At 45.3% G+C, this 18,714-nt stretch overlaps 1 protein-coding gene across 5 annotated transcripts; it reads right to left on the bottom strand.

The window, feature by feature from the left end:
- Window positions 1–706: 706 nt before the first annotated feature.
- C8H9orf43 (chromosome 8 C9orf43 homolog) lies at window positions 707–18,619 on the bottom strand. Of its 5 annotated transcripts, none has more exons than XM_061426579.1 (15): window positions 18,557–18,619; window positions 17,613–17,718; window positions 14,348–14,500; window positions 14,097–14,244; window positions 11,846–11,918; window positions 10,140–10,231; window positions 8,058–8,124; window positions 6,795–6,925; window positions 5,964–6,159; window positions 5,505–5,565; window positions 5,162–5,220; window positions 4,837–4,924; window positions 2,682–2,761; window positions 1,374–1,440; window positions 707–1,159 (listed from the first exon to the last, which is right to left on the bottom strand). In XM_061426579.1, exons 3-15 carry the CDS (start codon window positions 14,496–14,498, stop codon window positions 951–953), a joined length of 1,422 nt encoding a protein of 473 aa, XP_061282563.1. In that variant the 5' UTR covers window positions 14,499–14,500; window positions 17,613–17,718; window positions 18,557–18,619; the 3' UTR covers window positions 707–950. The 5 variants fall into 5 exon arrangements, with proteins under 5 accessions (XP_061282563.1, XP_061282565.1, XP_061282566.1 ...); XM_061426581.1 differs by lacking the exon at window positions 18,557–18,619 and adding an exon at window positions 18,430–18,519 and having other exon boundaries at window positions 4,864–4,924; XM_061426582.1 differs by lacking the exon at window positions 18,557–18,619 and adding an exon at window positions 18,430–18,519 and having other exon boundaries at window positions 5,964–6,114.
- Between the last annotated feature and the right edge of the window lie 95 nt (window positions 18,620–18,714).

Raw genomic sequence — 18,714 nt, 5'->3', positions numbered from 1 at the left:
CTCCCTCCCTAGTTCTACATCCGAGGGCTACTTTGCAGGAAGAACAGAATGTCATCCTTTCTCATCCTGCCCCTACCTGTTGCAGAGACTAAGCTCTGGTGAGTACAGCCTATAGATGGAATCTCTCTTCCTCCATCCAGCCCCTAATTATGGGGAGGAAGCTCGAGCTCAGGAGCAGAACTGCTGAGAATACTGGGGCCCCACCTGCTCTTACCGAAACTCATGGGCGTGGGGCCCAGGCTTTTATAACTCAAACCTAAGACTCTGGGTCCCTGAGAGTTTCAATAATTTTACCTAATTCTTTTACATAATTTGGAAATTTTTCTGTATTAAAAAAGTTTAAGGATGAAAATATTGTACAAAATCCTTGCAAAAACCAAGCACAGGGGACCCCGAGACTCTGAAATTTTGAGTCTTTACAAGCATTACTGAAATTTTCCTGCAGACTCAGTAACTCGGGAACTGGATCCTTGGACTCTTTTATGTCAGTCCAAGTCCCCTACCACATGAATAGAAATACGACACATAACAATGAATGTTATTTGACAGATGCAGATGTTATCCTCAAGACAAACCATTTCCAGAGAATAAAAGGAAAAGCAACACGTTAGGGGTTTCCACAGCCCAAATTCATCTTCCTATAACTAGAAACCTTTCAGCGTTTCAGCGAGGAGATAAAAGTGACCCAGAAACAGAGAAACGTGTCTATTGATAAGCAGCGGCTGTGTTTAATCATTAAAATTACCCTGGGCCCTAAAGGGAGAGAAACAATCCAAGTTAGAAAGGGCTTTTTCTCTCTCTCATTTATTTCAGAAGCAAGTAGAAGCAAATGAAGAAAACAGAATCCCTAAGGTCAGACCCTAGCAAGGGCTCCAGGGAGTCGAAGTCCCCGCTCCTTCCTGCCCTCATGTCCAAGGCCGCTGTGCTTGGGAGCCCGAGCATCCTTCTGCCTACACCTCGGACACTTCACTCTGTGCCCCAGAGGGGTGGGTCTCCTCGTCCTCTTCATCTGTGGCCTGAAGAATCCTCAGCAGTTTGAGCTCCGGGTTCCAGCTAATGCTAGAAGCACTCTTTGGGGACCTCATTTGGTCTTCCAGCAAAATCTCCATCTGAGTCTTGATGTCCTTCTTAGTGTATTCTATTTGGGATAATTTGGGACCTAAAAAAAGACCCAGCCATCAACTGCACCTGTAGCCTTCTCCCAATTAACTATGAAAAATGGAAGACAGAAAAGGAAGGGCTGGGGAGTCTGGAGGACTCTTCTGATGTATGAGGGTTGTGCCCTCCAGGGAAGTGAACCATCCTGATCAACAGGGTTCTGCTCCCCCTGTCCTCAAGACACTTTCTAAGGTTCCTCCACCCTAGACTCTTACTCTTCTTACTGCGGGAGGAGTCCAGGGATTTCTTAGCAACGTTTGTCTGTGGTCTCTCTGTGGAATCCTGAAATTCAAAAGTGTAAAGAAACTTGAGTCAGGATTTAGGAAACAAAGGGTTTTTCTAAATGATGCTTTCCTTGGAGAAATTAACGTCTAAGACAGGACAAAATGCCACCATCTGACACTGAAGAGAGAAGCTGTGTCACGGGTTCTTCTGCCTTGCAGGCTGACCACGTGAAGCCAGAATGCAGTTTTCCCCAGTCCCAGCAGTTAACTAAGGGTAAACTGCCTCCAAAGGCGTGTGTATGTATTAGTCACTCCGTCATGTCCCACTGTTTGCAATCCCATGGACTGTAGCCCGCCAGGCTTCTCTGTCCATAGGATTCTCCAGGCAGGAATACTAGAGTGGGATCCTCCAAGGGATCTTTCCAACCCAGGTATCAAACCTGGGCAGCTGCCAGCAATTCTTCCCATTCCTATAAGCACATGCTGTTCTTACCATTATGCTGCTGCTGCTGCTGCTAAGTTGCTTCAGTCGTGTCCGACTCTGTGCGACCCCATAGACGGCAGCCCACCAGGCTCCGCCGTCCCGGGGATTCTCCAGGCAAGAACACTGGAGTGGGTTGCCATTTCCTTCTCCAATGCTTGAAAGTGAAAAGTGATCATCATGAGACAGAGTCAATTTCCTCTCCTCTCGAATCTGAACTGGACTTGGATTTTTTTTTTTTAACAAATAAAATGTGGCAGAAGTGACATGGTTCCAGTTCCAGGCCCATCCCTAGGAAAGTGCCTTCCTGAGATTACTTCTTGGCTGTCAAGAAACCCAGACTAGACATGTGGAGAGGCCTCATAAAAGAGAACTAAAGACAATTTGGCCAAGAGCCCCAGCCCAGCCTCCAGCTGAATGCAGCTGCATAAGTGACCTTAGGCAAGACCAGAAAATTATCCAATCAACCCACAGAATCATGAGAAATAACAAACCACTGTGGTCCCACTTTGGGTGGTTTGTTATACAATAATAGACAACTAAGGGCTTCCCGGGTGGCCCTAGTGGCAAAGAACCTTCCTGCCACTGCAGGAGGCCTAAGAGACGTGGATTCAATCCCTGTCTGGGTCGGGAAGATCCCCTGAAGCAAGGCATGGCAACCCACTCCAGTACTGTTGCCTGGAGAATCCCCATGGACAGAGGAGCCTGGCAGGCTACAATCCACAGCGTCATGGAGTCGGACACGACCCAAGTGTCAGCATGCACACCACAGCCAACTGAAATAGGGCCCTAGCAGGATGTCCCTCATACACTCTCACCTGTTTCAAGGTGGGGCCTTCTGTCTTCATCTGCTGCTGCTGCTTTTTGTTGCTTTCCTGACCTCGTAGAGTTTTGCGACCTAGCGACCACAAGATCAATTCAAGTCTCTTATTGGTATTCCACATCCCATTGCTGGGCTTCTAGTTGACCCCTAGTCTACAGGTGACTCCCCAGCCAGGACCTTAGAGGCAGGTCAAAGGGAATGAAGCCCTCTTAAGTTCTATTCGTGATTCTGTTCGCCTGGGACTGTGACCACATCTTTCATAGAATTAGTGAGTAAGGTAAACTGTGTGTTAAAAGATCCAGGATTCCTCAGAAAAACCTAAGGGGCAAGCACCTGTATGTCAGTATAGCAAAAGAACTCCTAGGTCTATCTGTTCAGTTTACGAATCCTGTTCTTACTTTCTTGTGCCATCCCTAAGTTACCTCTATTGACTTATGAAAATGAAGATCCTCCCACCCCCCAATTTCTAGATCTATGACTCTTTTGTGTCAGATCTTTCCCCCAACTAGTCACGAAATCCACTAGTTCTTTCCCTTCTGTTTCTCTTCCTTTAAATGCGCAATTCTTCCAAGCTACCACCAGCGGTATGAGGCTAAAAGGGACAGGCAAACAAGGAAGTCCCTTGCTCCACAGTTGTGCTGGCTCCCTGTCAGCACTGATTCACACCTTAGTTACACTCTGGGGCATTCTGAAAACCACCCAGGCCTGGACCCAACACCATACACTCCGATTTTAATAGGTCTAGGGTGTAACACGGGTGTTAGGGTTTTGAAAGCTCCTCAGTTGATCTCAGGGTGCTGTCAAAGCAGATCACCACTGCCCACCACTGAGGATAAAGATCAAACATCTCAGCAGGCCATGTCGTCAGCCTGATCCACCTCTCTCCCTTAAATACCCAACCCCACAGCCACAGCAGACTGCTCAGTGCTCCCTGCAGCTATGCTCCTCCAAGACACGTTCACCCAACCCATCCCTGGTCCAGGAATTCTCTTCCGTACCCGGGAAACTCTCACAAATATCCAGGATCCAGTGCAAAAATCACCTCTTCCACGAGGCCTTTCTCAACTCAGAGAGGACAAGCCACTGTTCTAACCATATAATTCAAAAGGGAGCCCCAGTCACCCAAGCAAAGCTGCTCCTACTGGAGGCACCAGGAAGAGGAACAAGGCACCAGAATGAAACTCAGGGGAGCTATCATCGCCCTGGATAGCGGGCTAACCTTGAACAAAAGCCTCTGCGCTGGGCCCAGCCCCAGTGCTGTCTACCTCCCGTGTGAAGGTCAGGAGGCTTCTTCGATCTCCAGGTTAGAAGACACTTTTAGTATCAGAGAGCAGGATGAGTAGGGAGATAAACCAAGAAAAGCATCCTTCTCAGAAAACACCTCACCCTCATTTTCCCAGTGCTCCAGGGTTGGAGGGTGAATTCTGACGATTAAACAGTTAGTTCCCCATCACAGACAGTGATGTCCAGTCTATTTAGGGCAGAAGAATCTGCCGCAGTTTAGGGGGATTCTTTCTCCTTGCTTCTCATTCTGCACTCAAACTGAGAAACGTCAGAGGGACCGGGGTAAGTATATCCTTCAGCTCAGACCATAATAAGAACTCCAAAAGAGGGAGTCTCTTATCTGTGGCATGAACGCTAGAGGAAAGGGACTACCGGTCAAGAACTAGCCCCCTGCCTCCTGGACAGGGCTGGACCATGAAAGACTCCTGAGACTTCAACATGTGGCTGAGAAGTGGCTGACTCTGCTTCCTTAGAACTCTCCTGGGGCTCTCGTGAGGGGCCCCGGCTCTTCCCTGTCTCACGGGCCAGTGAGCCCTTGAGGCTCTTCTCTTCAATAACCCGGGCTAACTCTTCATCCTCAAACCGCTTCCTTTTCTAAAGTAGGACCTGAGGAGTAAGTGATTCTGACTCATGCTCATGGCCATCTTTCAAATCCCCACGTGAAGCAGACATCTGGCCCAGCTCACTTGCTGAGCAAATATTTGAAGGAAGGCTGGTACATGGTAGACCAGCCAAACCGAAGCATTCCAAGGAGCATTCAAGTGCCTGACAGACATGGATCCTCAAATGCCAAACGTGTTCAGCTTCTCCTGTCCTCAGCTAGGTCCTGGGATTCTGTCACTCCCAAACCCATACATTCTCCTTACCACAGTGTGGGTCACAAACCATGGCACCTGAATGTTTGTGCGAGGTGTTGTGGCTCCCTGGTTCACTCTTGCATCTCCTTTTAGCCTCCTGAAACCCACATGAGGAGGAGGTGAATCAGGACTTTTGAAAGTGAAGAAATCTCTTCCAAAAGGGTTGAAAAGAAGGCTGTTAGTATAACCACACAGGAACTTTGTATCTACAACCAGCAAACAGGGAGAATCCCATCCCTTGTATAACCCCTTCCTGTTCCAGGCTGCACCCACTCGCTCCAACCCCAAGTGGAAGCGTCCAGGCGTCCCGAGCGTCCCTTCGCTGTCACTCTACCTGTTTCCTAGTGGCTGTCTTCACCTTCCTCTGTTGCTGCTGCTGCTGCTTCCTATGACCTGGTGACCAGACAGCCAGCTCAGCCCTCTTCTCCCGGACAGCTCCCACCCTCCCCCTGGGCCGCCTGCTGTGTAGTGAGGCTCCCGGTAGTGAGGCTCTCTCCCCACTGGTCAGGACCAAGCTGGGAGGGGGTGCTTTTTGAAACTGCAGTCTCCTAAGGTCTACAAGTGACCCTGTATGACTGTGGCTGCAAACGTCACTGAGTTGGGACCAAGATCAAATGTAAGAAATGTGGGCAGAGGGGGGATGGTACCTGGAGACCTAGCAGCATCAGAAAACCTACCATCTGTTTTCAGGTTAGAATAGTGTTTCTTCAAATGTTCAGGATATCGCAATGCTGGTTTCTAGAGCAAAAAAAAAAAAAAGGAAGAAGAAGAGAAAAGAAAAAAAGCTCTACTGTAGGTCTTTCTCTTTCCCAAAATGTATCCCCAAATGCCTTTATCCATCGAGTCAATGAGCACTTTTTTGAGAAGCCCAGTGTGTGCAACATTATACCAGGAGCTCGGGAGAGGGGACAGGTGTGGGAAGCCAAGTGCAGAAGAAATAGAGAACGCTGCTCTCCTCCAACCTCTACCTGTACATCCACTTTCACCCACACACAGCCCAGTCCTTCTGTGGCACCTGGATCCAGAGTGGAAGAATAGAAGAGAAAGAAATTAGAAAGCTAAGTCCTCCAGACTTGAGGGCAGGTGAGTTTGGACTTGCACCCAGACATCTTCCTCTGAGGGTCCCTAGCTCTTACTTGTAGGGTGAGGCGGTGTACAGATAGATACATCTTAGCAGAAATGGCACTGTCAGGTCGGCTCTTTTCCAAGGGAGATTTCTTTTTCATCATGGCCAACTGTGTCTGCATCTCTGGATAAAGTATGGTTTTCCCTTTATCCAGCAAGAGGCTGAAGGGGACAGACACAGAGACAGTCAGCAATAGCTTTTCTTGGCTGCGGAGAAAGAGAAGAAAAGGGCCCTATATTTGCAGACATGTCCACCCTGGGCCTTAAAAGGCATGTACCAACAGATGCTCATTCAGTAGCGGCTTCCAGATGCAACTATGGCCATAATGGCTGAGTGGATTAAGTTTACTATATGTCGGGCTCATGTGCTTTACACCACTGAATCCTTACCACACCCCAAGGGCAGGTTTATGATCTTCACTTTGCAAATGAGGAAAATGAAGATTAATAAGGCTAAATAAATTGCAGAAATTCACGAAGGCAATGAATTTCAACACAAAATTCAAAGGTGGTCTTGCTCCAAACCACAGATCCATTCCGTCTTCCGCTTAACCCATAACTCACCTATAAAAAGAACAGTGTGTCTACCCCCCAGTGAAGGTTTAAATGACAGAATATAGGTAGTGTGCTAATTATTAAGCACAGGGCCTGGCAGGTGGTAAGTACTTAAATGGTGGTGATTATCGTCATCATTGCCTATGCGTAAGTCCACAAGTTCAGGGACCAAGTAGGGGGATGGTTTTCTTCCCTCCCTCCCCAGAAAGAGCACACTGCTTAGACGTTTCTTAGCTTCTAGAGAAAAGAGGATGCTCTGGTTCTCCCACAGCTTACAGGACACTCACTCCTTCAGCAGATCCTGAGGCAACACGTCAAACTGCTTCCATGGAGGTAAGGATTCTGAACTTAGTTGCTCATGCAAGTATGCTGGGGTGGGAGGCGGTATCATTATCCCTGGAAGTTCCAACTTGTGTTTCTGGAAGAGGAACAATAGAAAGAACTCCCTGTAGCACTCTCTTCGATGCCACATTGTCCCACCACCGCTCCAGCCTCCCAACACAACGCTGGCGTGGGAAACTCCTTGTTTCCAGACCTACTCCAGCGTCCTTGCCCCCTCTACACGACAACCTGCCACATCTTTACCAATCTGGCTCTTCAACCATATTGTTGAAATCAGATCACACAGGGATTGATGGACTTGTTTCATTATTTCCTCCAAAAGGCTCCGAACAAATATTTATTGGCCAACTATGTGCCAGGCAGAGGGCTAGGGCTAGGAATTCAGCAACGAACAAAATGGGCCAAGATACTCTTCTCCTGGATGTAGCAAACTTCCAGCTTTGTGACTTATCCAAGGCTACATTTACCCAATAATTGGTAGAAGTAGCATTAGAAGCACAGGTCCCTGGAGAAGGAAATGGCAACCCACTCTAGTATTCTTGCCTGGGAAATTCCATGGGCAGAGGAGCCCAGCAAGCTAACAGTCCATGAGGTCACAAAGAGTCAGACACGATTTAGTGACTAAACCAACCAACCACCAAAAAAAAAGCAGCACAGGCCCACTGTAACTTCTAGTCTGTTGAAATTCTATTCCCATCACACCAGGGCTTCCCTGGTGGTGCAGAGGTTAAAGCATCTGCCTGCAATGCAGGAGACCTGGGTTTGATCCCTGGGTTGGGAAGATCCCTTGGAGAAGGAAATGACAACCTACTCCAGTATTCTTCCTGGAAAATCCCATGGACAGAGGAGCCTGGTGGGCTACAGTCCATGGAATAGCAAAGAGTTGGACACGACTGAGTGACTTCACTTTTCACTTTCATCACACTGAAAACTAGTTTCTAATCAACCTAAAATTCCCTCCAAATGCCCAGCAGTTGCTCCTAACATCTCTTCAAGGTGTTCTTTTACCTTCCTACAGGGAGGAGGTAGGGAAAAGACCTAGTTCTTCATTTCTCTGCACAGAAAATGGTTTGGTTATTACACGCCTTCCTTAAGACGGGTTTTATTTTGCAGATGTTGTTCATTTAAAGAGAGAATGCGAGAAGGGGGCAAACAAAAATAAACTCTTACAGACGAAGATCAGGAAGGTTTGGCCACTTGAAACTTACCCCTGGAGATTTCTTTCTGTTCATATTCCCATCCTGGCTGCAAATAATATGCTTCTCCTCAGCTGGGCTTGAAATAAGAATAACCACAACTTATTCCCAGACATTTTAAGCAGAAGCATCAAGGATATTTATGAATGATGACCATGAAGATTTCTATCCTCCATTCAGTACTCAAAGATGGCTGGTTAGGAACTCAGAGGTACCTGCAGTTCAGAGGCTGCTAAAAACAAGAAACCCCCCTCACCTTGCCCTCACATCTAAATTAGGCTCCCCTCCATTCTCTCAAACAATTCAGTTATTTACTTTTATAGTATTAATCCAAATTAGTAATTATATACTTAGGTGCAGGGATGTTTATAATGTCTGAATCCTACCACCACCATAAGACTCCATGAGGATAGGGACAAAGTATTTAGTTCTTGACTGAATTCCACTGCTTAGCCCAGAGGTGCTCAAATATTGTTTGCTCTGTCATCTTCCTTCTCCTTCTTACCTGGAATACAGATATGATGACTTAAACTCTATCAATCAACTTAGACTTTGAAACCCCCATGAAGCACCTCAGAAGGTGGGAGCCATGGCCCAAAAAGCTATTAACAGAAGGTGTTCTGGTGTCTGATTACCTCATGGAGCTGAGATACAAGCCATGGACCACCTAACTCTGGGCTTCTTTTATATGAAAGGAAAGAAACCCTAAGAGGTTTTTTGTTTACACCATATATATTCACACACACACACACACATACACACAATACACAAATACATACATATAAAAGCATTCACAGGATGTTTTTAAAAGAAAATAAAGTCTCATCATCTCTAAACTGAAGATGGCAACCCACTCCAGTATTCTTACCTGGAAAATTCCATGGAGGCTACAGTCCATGGGGTTGCAAAGAGTCAGACATGAGTTAGCGACTTGAACAACATGTCTAAACAGTCACTCTAAAAGAATCTGAGAGCCTCAGCAGTCATGAAAGAAAAATCCGTTTCTTCCAACGATTGTCAACATTAGCAAATCTTTGGACCTTCACCAAGTGATCTTTATCATAGCTGCTTTGTACACAAATTCTATATGCTATTCATTTTGTATCAATGCTCTAGTCCTTAGGCTTGAGACCAAAGATTTGGGTGCTTCACTGAAAACTTTTACTAGTTGCTGATGACTAACAATAAAAACTGATAGAAGGCATTTGTTTCTTAATAAACCTCACAAATACATTGGGCCCTATCTTGTATGCTATTTACAGACAAGTAGCCTGGAAAATCCCATGGATGGAGGAGCCTGGTAGACTGCAGTCCATGGGGTCGCTGAGGGCTGGACACGACTGAGCGACTTCCCTTTCACTTTTCACTTTCATACACTGGAGAAGGAAATGGCAACCCACTCCAGTGTTCTTGCCTGGAGAATCCCAGGGACAGGGGAGCCTGGTGGGCTGCCATCTATGGGGCTGCACAGAGTCGGACACGACTGAAGTGACTTAGCAGTAGCAGTAGAATTTGATGTAGAAAAGTCCAAAGCATGAATCTCAAAGTGCACTAACAAGAATTCCAGGGCAGCATTTAGGGCTTCCCTGGTAGCTCAGTTGGTAAAGAATCCACCTGCAATGCAACCCTAACCCTAACCCTAACCCTAACCCTAATGCAGGAGACCCTGGTTCAATTCCTGGGTCAGGAAGATCCGCTGGAGAAGGGATAGGCCACCCACTCCAATATTCCTGGGCTTCCCTTGTAGTTCAGCTGGTAAAGAATCTGCCTGCAATGTGGGAGACCTGGGTTCGATCCCTGGGTTGGGAAGATCCCCTGGAGAAGGGAAAGGCTACCCACTCCAGTATTCTGGCCTGGAGAGTTCCATGGACTGTACAGTCCATGGGGTCACAAAGAGTCGGACATGAATGAGCAACTTTCACATCACTTCAAGAAGTAAATGCAAGAGGCCATGGCCTTCTGCTCTGCTTGGCCTCCTCCTTCATGCAAATAGGTAGCTAAAAAGGAGTTCACAGAGAGAAGGCTGGCAGAAGACAGTAGGCATTTGTAGAACACAAGAGTTGAAGACTCCCAAGTTCTCAACATGATACTCACCTCACATGCTTCTCTGGGATCCAGATGACATCCATATTTCCTACATCTTGAGGACAAGGAAGCTTTGTCTCATTCAAATTCAGCACTGATAGCTAAGAGAAAAATATAAAACCTATGTATGGCTTAAAGGTACCACTCCTGATGGTATTCAGTACCAGGCTAAGGAATGAATCATCATGCTAACCAAAAAGGTATGGTGGTTCAGAAGATGATAAAAAAAATAAATAAATAAAATAAACATTTCTTATCCCAAAAATAGCTTCATAATATTCCTTCGAGAAACCAAGCTATCAGGAAAGGTATTCTGCAAGAGTGAGCACTGATGAGTGAATGGTCTCCCCGGCCTCCCTGTGACATTAGGGCGGCATTTAGCAACTCGCAACCCCACCTCATAGGAGGACACCTTGGGGCTTACCCAAGGGAACACTACTTATTCTGCCCACTGCACTCCAAAAACTAAGATCCCCTGTAGATAAAACAATACAATCTGGGAGCAGGGAGAGAACCGAAAGAAGCAGAAGCAAGTTTTTCTCTTTTATAGCCTGTCTACAATTACAAGCATCTACACAAAAGTTAAAGTCATAATTTTTTTTTCACATTTTGCTATTTAGGACACTAGATTTATAAGGAAAGTTTATAAATCATCTAGTCTGTACCCCTAGCAGGATTCATGCAGGAAAAAAACTATTAAAAATAGGTTGTCCCCATGAAAAGAAACTGACCGACTTGGGGGAACAGAGGAGATATTTGGGGCACATGCATTTTGAATTTAGAACCATATGTATGTATTATCCTAGACAAACAATTAATTTAAAAACTAATTTAATCTAACACTCTCATTCTGAAGAGGCCAAAGAGGTAAGTGATTTGTTCACTCATCTATCCAAACTCATCTACCCTCCCTCGGTTCTTACACTCTCCACCACGTGACACTGAAAAGTGAAGGATCTCATAGGAAAAAATAAACGGCATCCGGGAGGACTGCAAAGAATAGCAAATCTCTACTGTGGACAAGCAGGAGGGTTTTTTCTTCTTAAAATATAGCTCTTTTCCTAACTAGCTGTGCTTTTGAAAAAATCACTTCCTATCTGGGCCTCAGTTTCCTCAACTGTAAGATAAATGAGACAGACCACAGAAATAGTTTTCAAACTGCAGTTGTAACTTATTCATAGGTCACAAAATCAAATTTTGTGAATCACAGCCTACACTGTTTTAAAATGAAAGAGAAAAGGATAGAAACTTGCACAGTATAGTGTAACTTACAGTTAGGGTGAAGATTGTCCCATGGTATTTTATTGTAAAATGTATTTCTTAACATAAGTGATAGCTAAAAAAGTTTTAAAATCATGAGTATAGCCAATCTTGAGGCTCATTTTAGACCTGACATTCCAGCATTCTAATTTCCCTGTATTATGAGATGACAGTAGCTGAACACGCTGTATACAGGAGAGATAGAAAATTCTTAACTATGGAAAACTGCCACAAATAAATATCACTAGGTCTGGGATTTCTAGAAACAGTATAACATGTAAAAACATTAGCACAGAGTCTAGTAGTAAGGGCTACTAGACTAATAGTAAGGGCTAATAGTAAGGGCTCAGTAGTAGGTAGTTATCATCATCATTACTCGGATTACAGTCATCCTCAATGTTAAATAAAGGCAACATTTTATTCCCAGTAATAAAGAGAAAATGCTGAGGAAATACCTTTTTTAATCTGTGACTTACTTTGGGAGATCTATCAGCACGGTTCATTAAGTCTCTGTCAGGTAAATCCTTCCTAAAAAATGAGTTTCCAAACATGAAACAGAGTCACAAAAGACTTACTGGGATGATAAAGTTCGTGCTATGAGGAAAAGCTCCTACTTATCTACAGAAAACCTTGGACTTAATACCTACCAAATGAATGTCAGGTCTTATCATCTTCTTAAGTTTTGCTTGTTTGTTTTTCCTTGAACAACTTCTAGACATTGCACATTGCAAAACCTTTATAACTATTTGTTGCATCAAACTGAATTCCTAGCCTACGCCTTTCTCCAACTACAGTTACATAACCATCAGTAAAAAGTTACTCAGTAATTTTGACGGAGATGTTAAAAAACATGCTGCGCTGAGCTTAGTCGCTCAGTTGTGTCCAACCCTGTGACCCCACGGACTGTAGCCCACCAGGCTCCTCTGTCCATGGGGATTCTCCAGGCAACAACACTGGGGTGGACTGCCACGTCTGTCAGGGAATGTTTAACAGGAGGATTCCTACGTGCTGTTTCTCACAAGTCCTTTGTTTCTTTTCAAGCGGAGCAGAATGCTGCTCCCAGGAACCAGGGTCATTGTGTGAGACAGGCTTGAGTCTCCTTTAGTAAACATTCTCTTTAGGACAAAACTGCTTAGTCTCGATCCCCTTTCTTGAGATACGGATGGCCTTCTGACCTTGTGGCAATTATTAATCCCTTGTTCCTTTGGTAACGGTTGTTATACGCTTGGTTTTCTGATCTTTATCATTGACAAAAGAAACTTCTTATACTATCGCCTATATATACACACAGAAAAATCATTAAAGCACCTTTGCTCCATCAGAGCTTGGGTCCCTGTGTCTTTCTTTCTCTCTCTCTCTCTCTCTCTCTCTCTCTCCGGCTGATTTCTTGGAGCACAGAGACCCGTCTTGCTCACTCTTCTGCCGGGCCTCCTAAGACTCTCTCGAGAAGGCGCCCTGTGCCTTCACCCCATCTCAAGAGGGCGCCCCTTGTCTTCGTGAGTGATGCAAGTCCTGTGTCAAGGACTTTATTGGTTTTCTGCGTAAACCAGGGAGTATCAGCCTCTTTCTCTCTCTCACTTTGTTATTGCCGCCTCCAGACTGCCAGGTCCCGGTCCATTAAAAGGACCCCAACACACATCCTCCTCCAGGGGATCTCCCCAACCCCAAGATTGATCCCAGGTCTCCCTCACTGCAGGTAGATTCCTTACCATCTGAGCTACCAGGGAAGCCAATAAACAAAATGTGGGGCTTCCCTGGTGGCTCAGTGGTAAAGAATCCACTTGCCAATACAGGAGACCCAGATTCAATCTCTGATCCGGGAAGATTCCACATGCCAAGGAGCAACTAAGCCCATGCACCACAACCACTGAGCCTGGGCTCTAGGGCCCAGGAGTTACAGCTAACGAAGCCCATGCGCCCTAGAGCCAGTACTCCACAACAAGAAAAACCACTGCAAAGAGAAGCTCGCATACCGCAACTAGAAAGCAGCCCCCAGTTGTCACAACTAGAGAAAAGCTCGTCCAGCAAAGAAGACCTAGCACAGCCAAATAAATCAATAAATAATTTTTTAAATGTGGCACTGACATACAATGGAACATTTTTCAGCCTTAAAAAGGCATGAGGTTCATTCATGTGACAACATCAATGAAGCTTGAAAACATTATCCAAGGTGAAATAAGCTAAACACAAAAGAACAAATATTGTACAAGTCCACTTACATGAGGTACCTAGAACAGGCAAATGCATAGAGGCGAAAAGAAAAACAGAATAGAGATCACCAGGGAGTAGAGGGAAGAGGGAAAGGAGAGTTATTGTTTAACCAACTCCTACAAGACAAGCAAGAATACTTTGTTTCCCACACTGCCTACTCATTACTCCTTTAAGGGAACTGCTAAAGGATTTGTTTGTCTTATTTGGTGGTGGGTTGGGGTGGGGGGCTGGGGTGGGTGGTTGTTTGTTGGTGTTTTTTTGGCTATCCCACGTGGTTTCCCACGTGGTTTGTGGAATCTTAATTCCCTGACCAGGGATTGAACCCCAGGCCACAGCAGTGAAAGTGCCAAGTTCCACCCCCTGGGCCTCCAGGGCATTTCTCATTAATGCTTTGTTTTTAATCTGGCTTTCTCAAAGTTCAGTACATAGGCAAAGAAAGTTAACCCAAAATTTTGAGGTATTAAGCCGTTTAAGGAAGATTCCATGATTATTTACCTGCCTTCAAACTTGGAGTCAAACTTTGAACTCAATAGTGAGTGAGCCTTTGTGAAGGTAAATCCTGGTAAGTGACACCGACAAATAACTCTCTTGGCCGGGAAGCAGGAATCTGCGATGTTTACAATGGTAAGCACTGGGAGCTTGTCTGAAAGACCAGACCAGAAGAAAACATACAACATGGCATGAGGGAGCCAAATAGAAACAATTCAAGGATCTTGTAAGGGAGGACACAGGGCTGGCTAATTCACCTTCAGCATCCAGAAAAGATTTGGAGGAGGAGTCCAGAAGTCGAGGGTGGCCCCTCTCAATCCGGCGGATAGTTGCCCAGCATTGTGGATGCTGACAGACAGCCAGGTCACAGGTAGTTTCATCCCACTGGCTTTTATCTGGCAAATCCATATCTACAAATGGTTTAGGACAAAAGCCAGTCTTGCAGCTTTCTAGCCCTCTGGAGAAACCACCACCATATAATTAGGGAATATTACGACCCCATGGATTGTGGTAGGCAACAATCCATGGGGTCGCAAAGAGTCAGACATGACTGAGCGACTTCACTTTCACATACATTAGCTAGTCCAGATATTAATTTGGACTCAAAGCATAAAATGTTTTTATTGAATCATATTGATAAACAGTGGTTACAGGATAGTTAAGAATGGGGTACCATGAAAGTATGAAAATCTCAGCATGGAATAGAGTGACAAGAATTTGGATTCAGACTGACTTCAGAAGGCCTCCCAATTGACCATTTAATTAATAGCTGAGTGACCTGAGATTTAACCAATCTGAGCTTCAGTTTCCTTAGCTGCAAAATGAGGAAAAGCCTATTTCACAGATCAGATCAGATCAGATCAGTCGCTCAGTCGTGTCCGACTCTTTGCGACCCCATGAATCGCAGCATGCCAGGCCTCCCTGTCCATCACCAACTCCTGGAGTTCACCCAGACTCATGTCCATCGAGTCAGTGATGCCATCCAGCCATCTCATCCTCTGTCGTCCCCTTCTCCTTCCTGCCCCCAATCTCTCCCAGCATCAGAGTCTTTTCCAATGAGTCAACTCTTCACATGAGGTGGCCAAAGTACTGGAATTTCAGCTTTAGCATCATTCGCTCCAAAGAAATCCCAGGGCTGATCAGGGTCACTACAATTAGTTAATGGATATTAACAGGTCTGGCAAACAGTTCAAGATAATTATTAACATCCTTTCCTTTCCCCTTTCATTAACCATTAGGGATAGGATGCCCCAATCTCCAAAAAGCCTTATCAAATTATAACCAACGTACATAGGACCTGAATATCCACAAATAATGTATACACAGGGGCTTCTGGAACCAATTCCCTGTGGGTAACATATCACAGGACAGATAAGTCACAGAAGTGCTTTAGATGGCTCAAAACTTCAGAAGAGATGCTTCATTTTTCAATATGGTCCATTTTTCAATATGCTCCAGTTCTCATACAGGCAGCTAAAATACCCACCAGAAATGAATGGGTTTGCTGAAACAGCAAGTCAGTCAACTCAGAAGTTGGATCAGAAGCCACTAGCTTTTTATTTACTGGCTCTATGGTCTTTGGCAAGTGAATTCACCTCTCTCAGCCTGTTTCCTCTTATAAAGTAGGAAAAGGGAAATCCCTAAGTAGGATTGCAGAAGCATTAAATGAAGTAATGTGCTTTTATGTATGATATATAACAGGTACTCAATAAATGTTATCTTTCTCCCTCTAGAAATGTTTTAGGCAATCACTACCACCAGATCCTTAATAACTTTTTTTAAGGAGAGTGTCCATTTCTTCTTTCTTTTACTCAAAACAATTATTTGACTATCAAATACGTGAGGGGACCTGTTATGAGCACTGAGAACAATAATGAACCAAATAAGTCTCTGTTCTAAACAGCTTATAATTTAAACCAAAGATAACAAACTAGTAGCCTGGAATTGCACCTGACCAGTGGCCACAGGACTGGAAAAGGTCAGTTTTCATTCCAATCCCAAAGAAAGGCAATGCCAAAGAATGTTCAAACTACCGCACAATTGCACTCATCTCACACGCTAGTAAAGTAATGCTCAAAATTCTCCAATCCAGGCTTCAGCAATACGTGAACCGTGAACTTCCTGATGTTCAAGCTGGTTTTAGAAAAGGCAGAGGAACCAGAGATCAAATTGCCAACATCCGCTGGATCATAGAAAAAGCAAGAGAGTTCCAGAAAAACATCTATTTCTGCTTTATTGACTATGCTAAAGCCTTTGACTGTGAGGATCACAATAAACTGTGGAAAATTCTGAAAGAGATGGGAATACCAGACCACCTGATCTGCCTCTTGAGAAATTTGTATGCAGGTCAGGAAGCAACACTTAGAACTGGACATGGAACAATAGACTGGTTCCAAATAGGAAAAGGAGTTCATCAAGGCTGTGTATTGTCACCCTGTTTATTTAACTTATATGCAGAGTACATCATGAGAAACGCTGGACTGGAAGAAACACAAGCTGGAATCAAGATTGCCGGGAGAAATATCAATAACCTCAGATACGCAGATGACACCACCCTTATGGAAGAAATTGAAGAGGAACTCAAAAGCCTCTTGATGAAAGTGAAAGTGGAGAGTGAAAAAGTTGGCTTAAAGCTCAACATTCAGAAAACAAAGATCATGGCATCTGGTCCCATCACTTCATGGCAAATAGATGGGGAAACAGTGGAAACAGTGTCAGACTTCATTTTTGGGGACTCCAAAATCACTGCAGATGGTGACTGCAGCCATGAAATTTAAAACGCTTACTCCTTGGAAGAAAAGTTATGACTAACCTAGATAGCATATTGAAAAGTAAAGACATTACTTTGCCAACAAAGGTCCATCTAGTTAAGGCTGTGGTTTTTCCTGTGGTCATGTGTGGATGTGAGAGTTGGACTGTGAAGAAGGCTGAGCACGGAAGAATTGATGCTTTTGAACTGTGGTGTTGGAGAAGACTCTTGAGAGTCCCTTGGACTGCAAGGAGATCCAACCAGTCCATTCTGAAGGCGATCAGCCCTGGGATTTATTTCTTTGGAAGGCATGATGCTAAAGCTGAAACTCCAGTCCTTTGGCCACCTCATGTGAAGAGTTGACTCATTGGAAAAGACTCTGATGCTGGGAGGGATTGGCGGCAGGAGGAGAAGGGGACGACAGAGGATGAGATGGCTGGATGGCATCACTGACTTGGTGGACGTGAGTCTGGGTGAACTCTGGGAGTTGGTGATGGACAGGGAGGCCTGGCGTGCTGCGATTCATGAAGTCGCAAAGAGTCGGACATGACTGAGCAACTGAACTGAACTATGACTTGTTTTGTTTCACCTACACTTTGAGCCATTACTTAAAAATGGAAATAGTCCATATAATGTCCAGATTTCCGGCTCCTCTTAAAGATCAAAATATCTGACAACACAGAGGCCCAATTCCAACCACACAGCACCTGGCTGGAGCTGAGCACTTCCTAACATCTTTAAACCAGGTGTATTCTATCCAAGTGGAGACTTACCCCATCAAACTCTATCATCTGTATCTGAAGCAGTTTCAGTTGCCATTTATCACCAATTTTGCTGCTCTTTTTCTTATAACAGAGAAATAGTTCTCTGTGCTCAACTCTGTAACACAAACAGGAAAACTAAAAGTGACCTGAAATAGCAAGTTTCAAGGGAAAAAAAAAGAAATAATTTCTGCTCAGTGAGCGTTGAGGACAATTTCTACATATGTAATAGAAAAATGATAGAACTTAAAAAGCCACTGCAAAACCATGAAAAATATTTTTGACTAGGAAAGATGCACGACGAACAATTCAATGAAACGAAAAACAAATACAACTGTAACAGGGTTTGTTTTTGAATGCTTATGTAACGTTACGTTACTCCTACAAACGGCTGGGTGTTGCCCTTTTGTTACCCAACCAGCCCGAATTGAGCCCAGAGGTCTAGTCATGCCTGTGTCGATGTTGCCAGCTTTAGTACCATGCTGGCAAAGTAGTTTGTATTAAAAAACTTTAGGTAACAGCTATCCTTAATACCATTATTACAAAGTTGAGAAGACTAAAAAGATTAGTGGGAGAATGCGGCAACAGATGGCCATGATTCCTCGAAACCAAAGCAGAAACCAAGTTATTAGCACGCCAAGGCCCACGGGAAGTCGCAGCTCCAGACGAGCTAAGCTGTGGCCCAGAGCCCAGCCTCTCGTCCGAAGGAGCCCCGCCCCGCCGGCTCAGTCCACGCCTCCCTCTCCCACGCTAGGCGCCCGGCCGCTCCGTCGCCAGGCAGCGGCGCAAAGCACTATGGGGAAGGAACGGAAGCCCCAGTGGGCCATACTTAATTTCTAGATGTGATGGAAGGGTGAAGCAGGGAAACGAGCCTGGGAAGGGATGCCAGGTGCCTGTGAGGCCGGACGGAAGGCCCTCGGGCCGAAACCAGGGCAGCGTGGGAAGTTCAGACGCACCGGCCACTGGAGGCGGAGGCGGGGCTGCGGGAGGAAGGCGGCTCTGGCGCGCGGGGCACTGTGGGACACGTTGTAGGCAACGTGGGGTGGGACGGAAGCCTCGCTGGGTCAGACCGTGGCGACGCGGGAAGTCCGGACGCCGTGGCGGCCAGAAGCGG

This window comes from Bos javanicus, chromosome 8 (genome assembly GCF_032452875.1).
Source record: "Bos javanicus breed banteng chromosome 8, ARS-OSU_banteng_1.0, whole genome shotgun sequence".
Lineage (NCBI taxonomy): Eukaryota > Metazoa > Chordata > Mammalia > Artiodactyla > Bovidae > Bos > Bos javanicus.
This window is presented reverse-complemented; position numbering and strand designations above follow the sequence as displayed.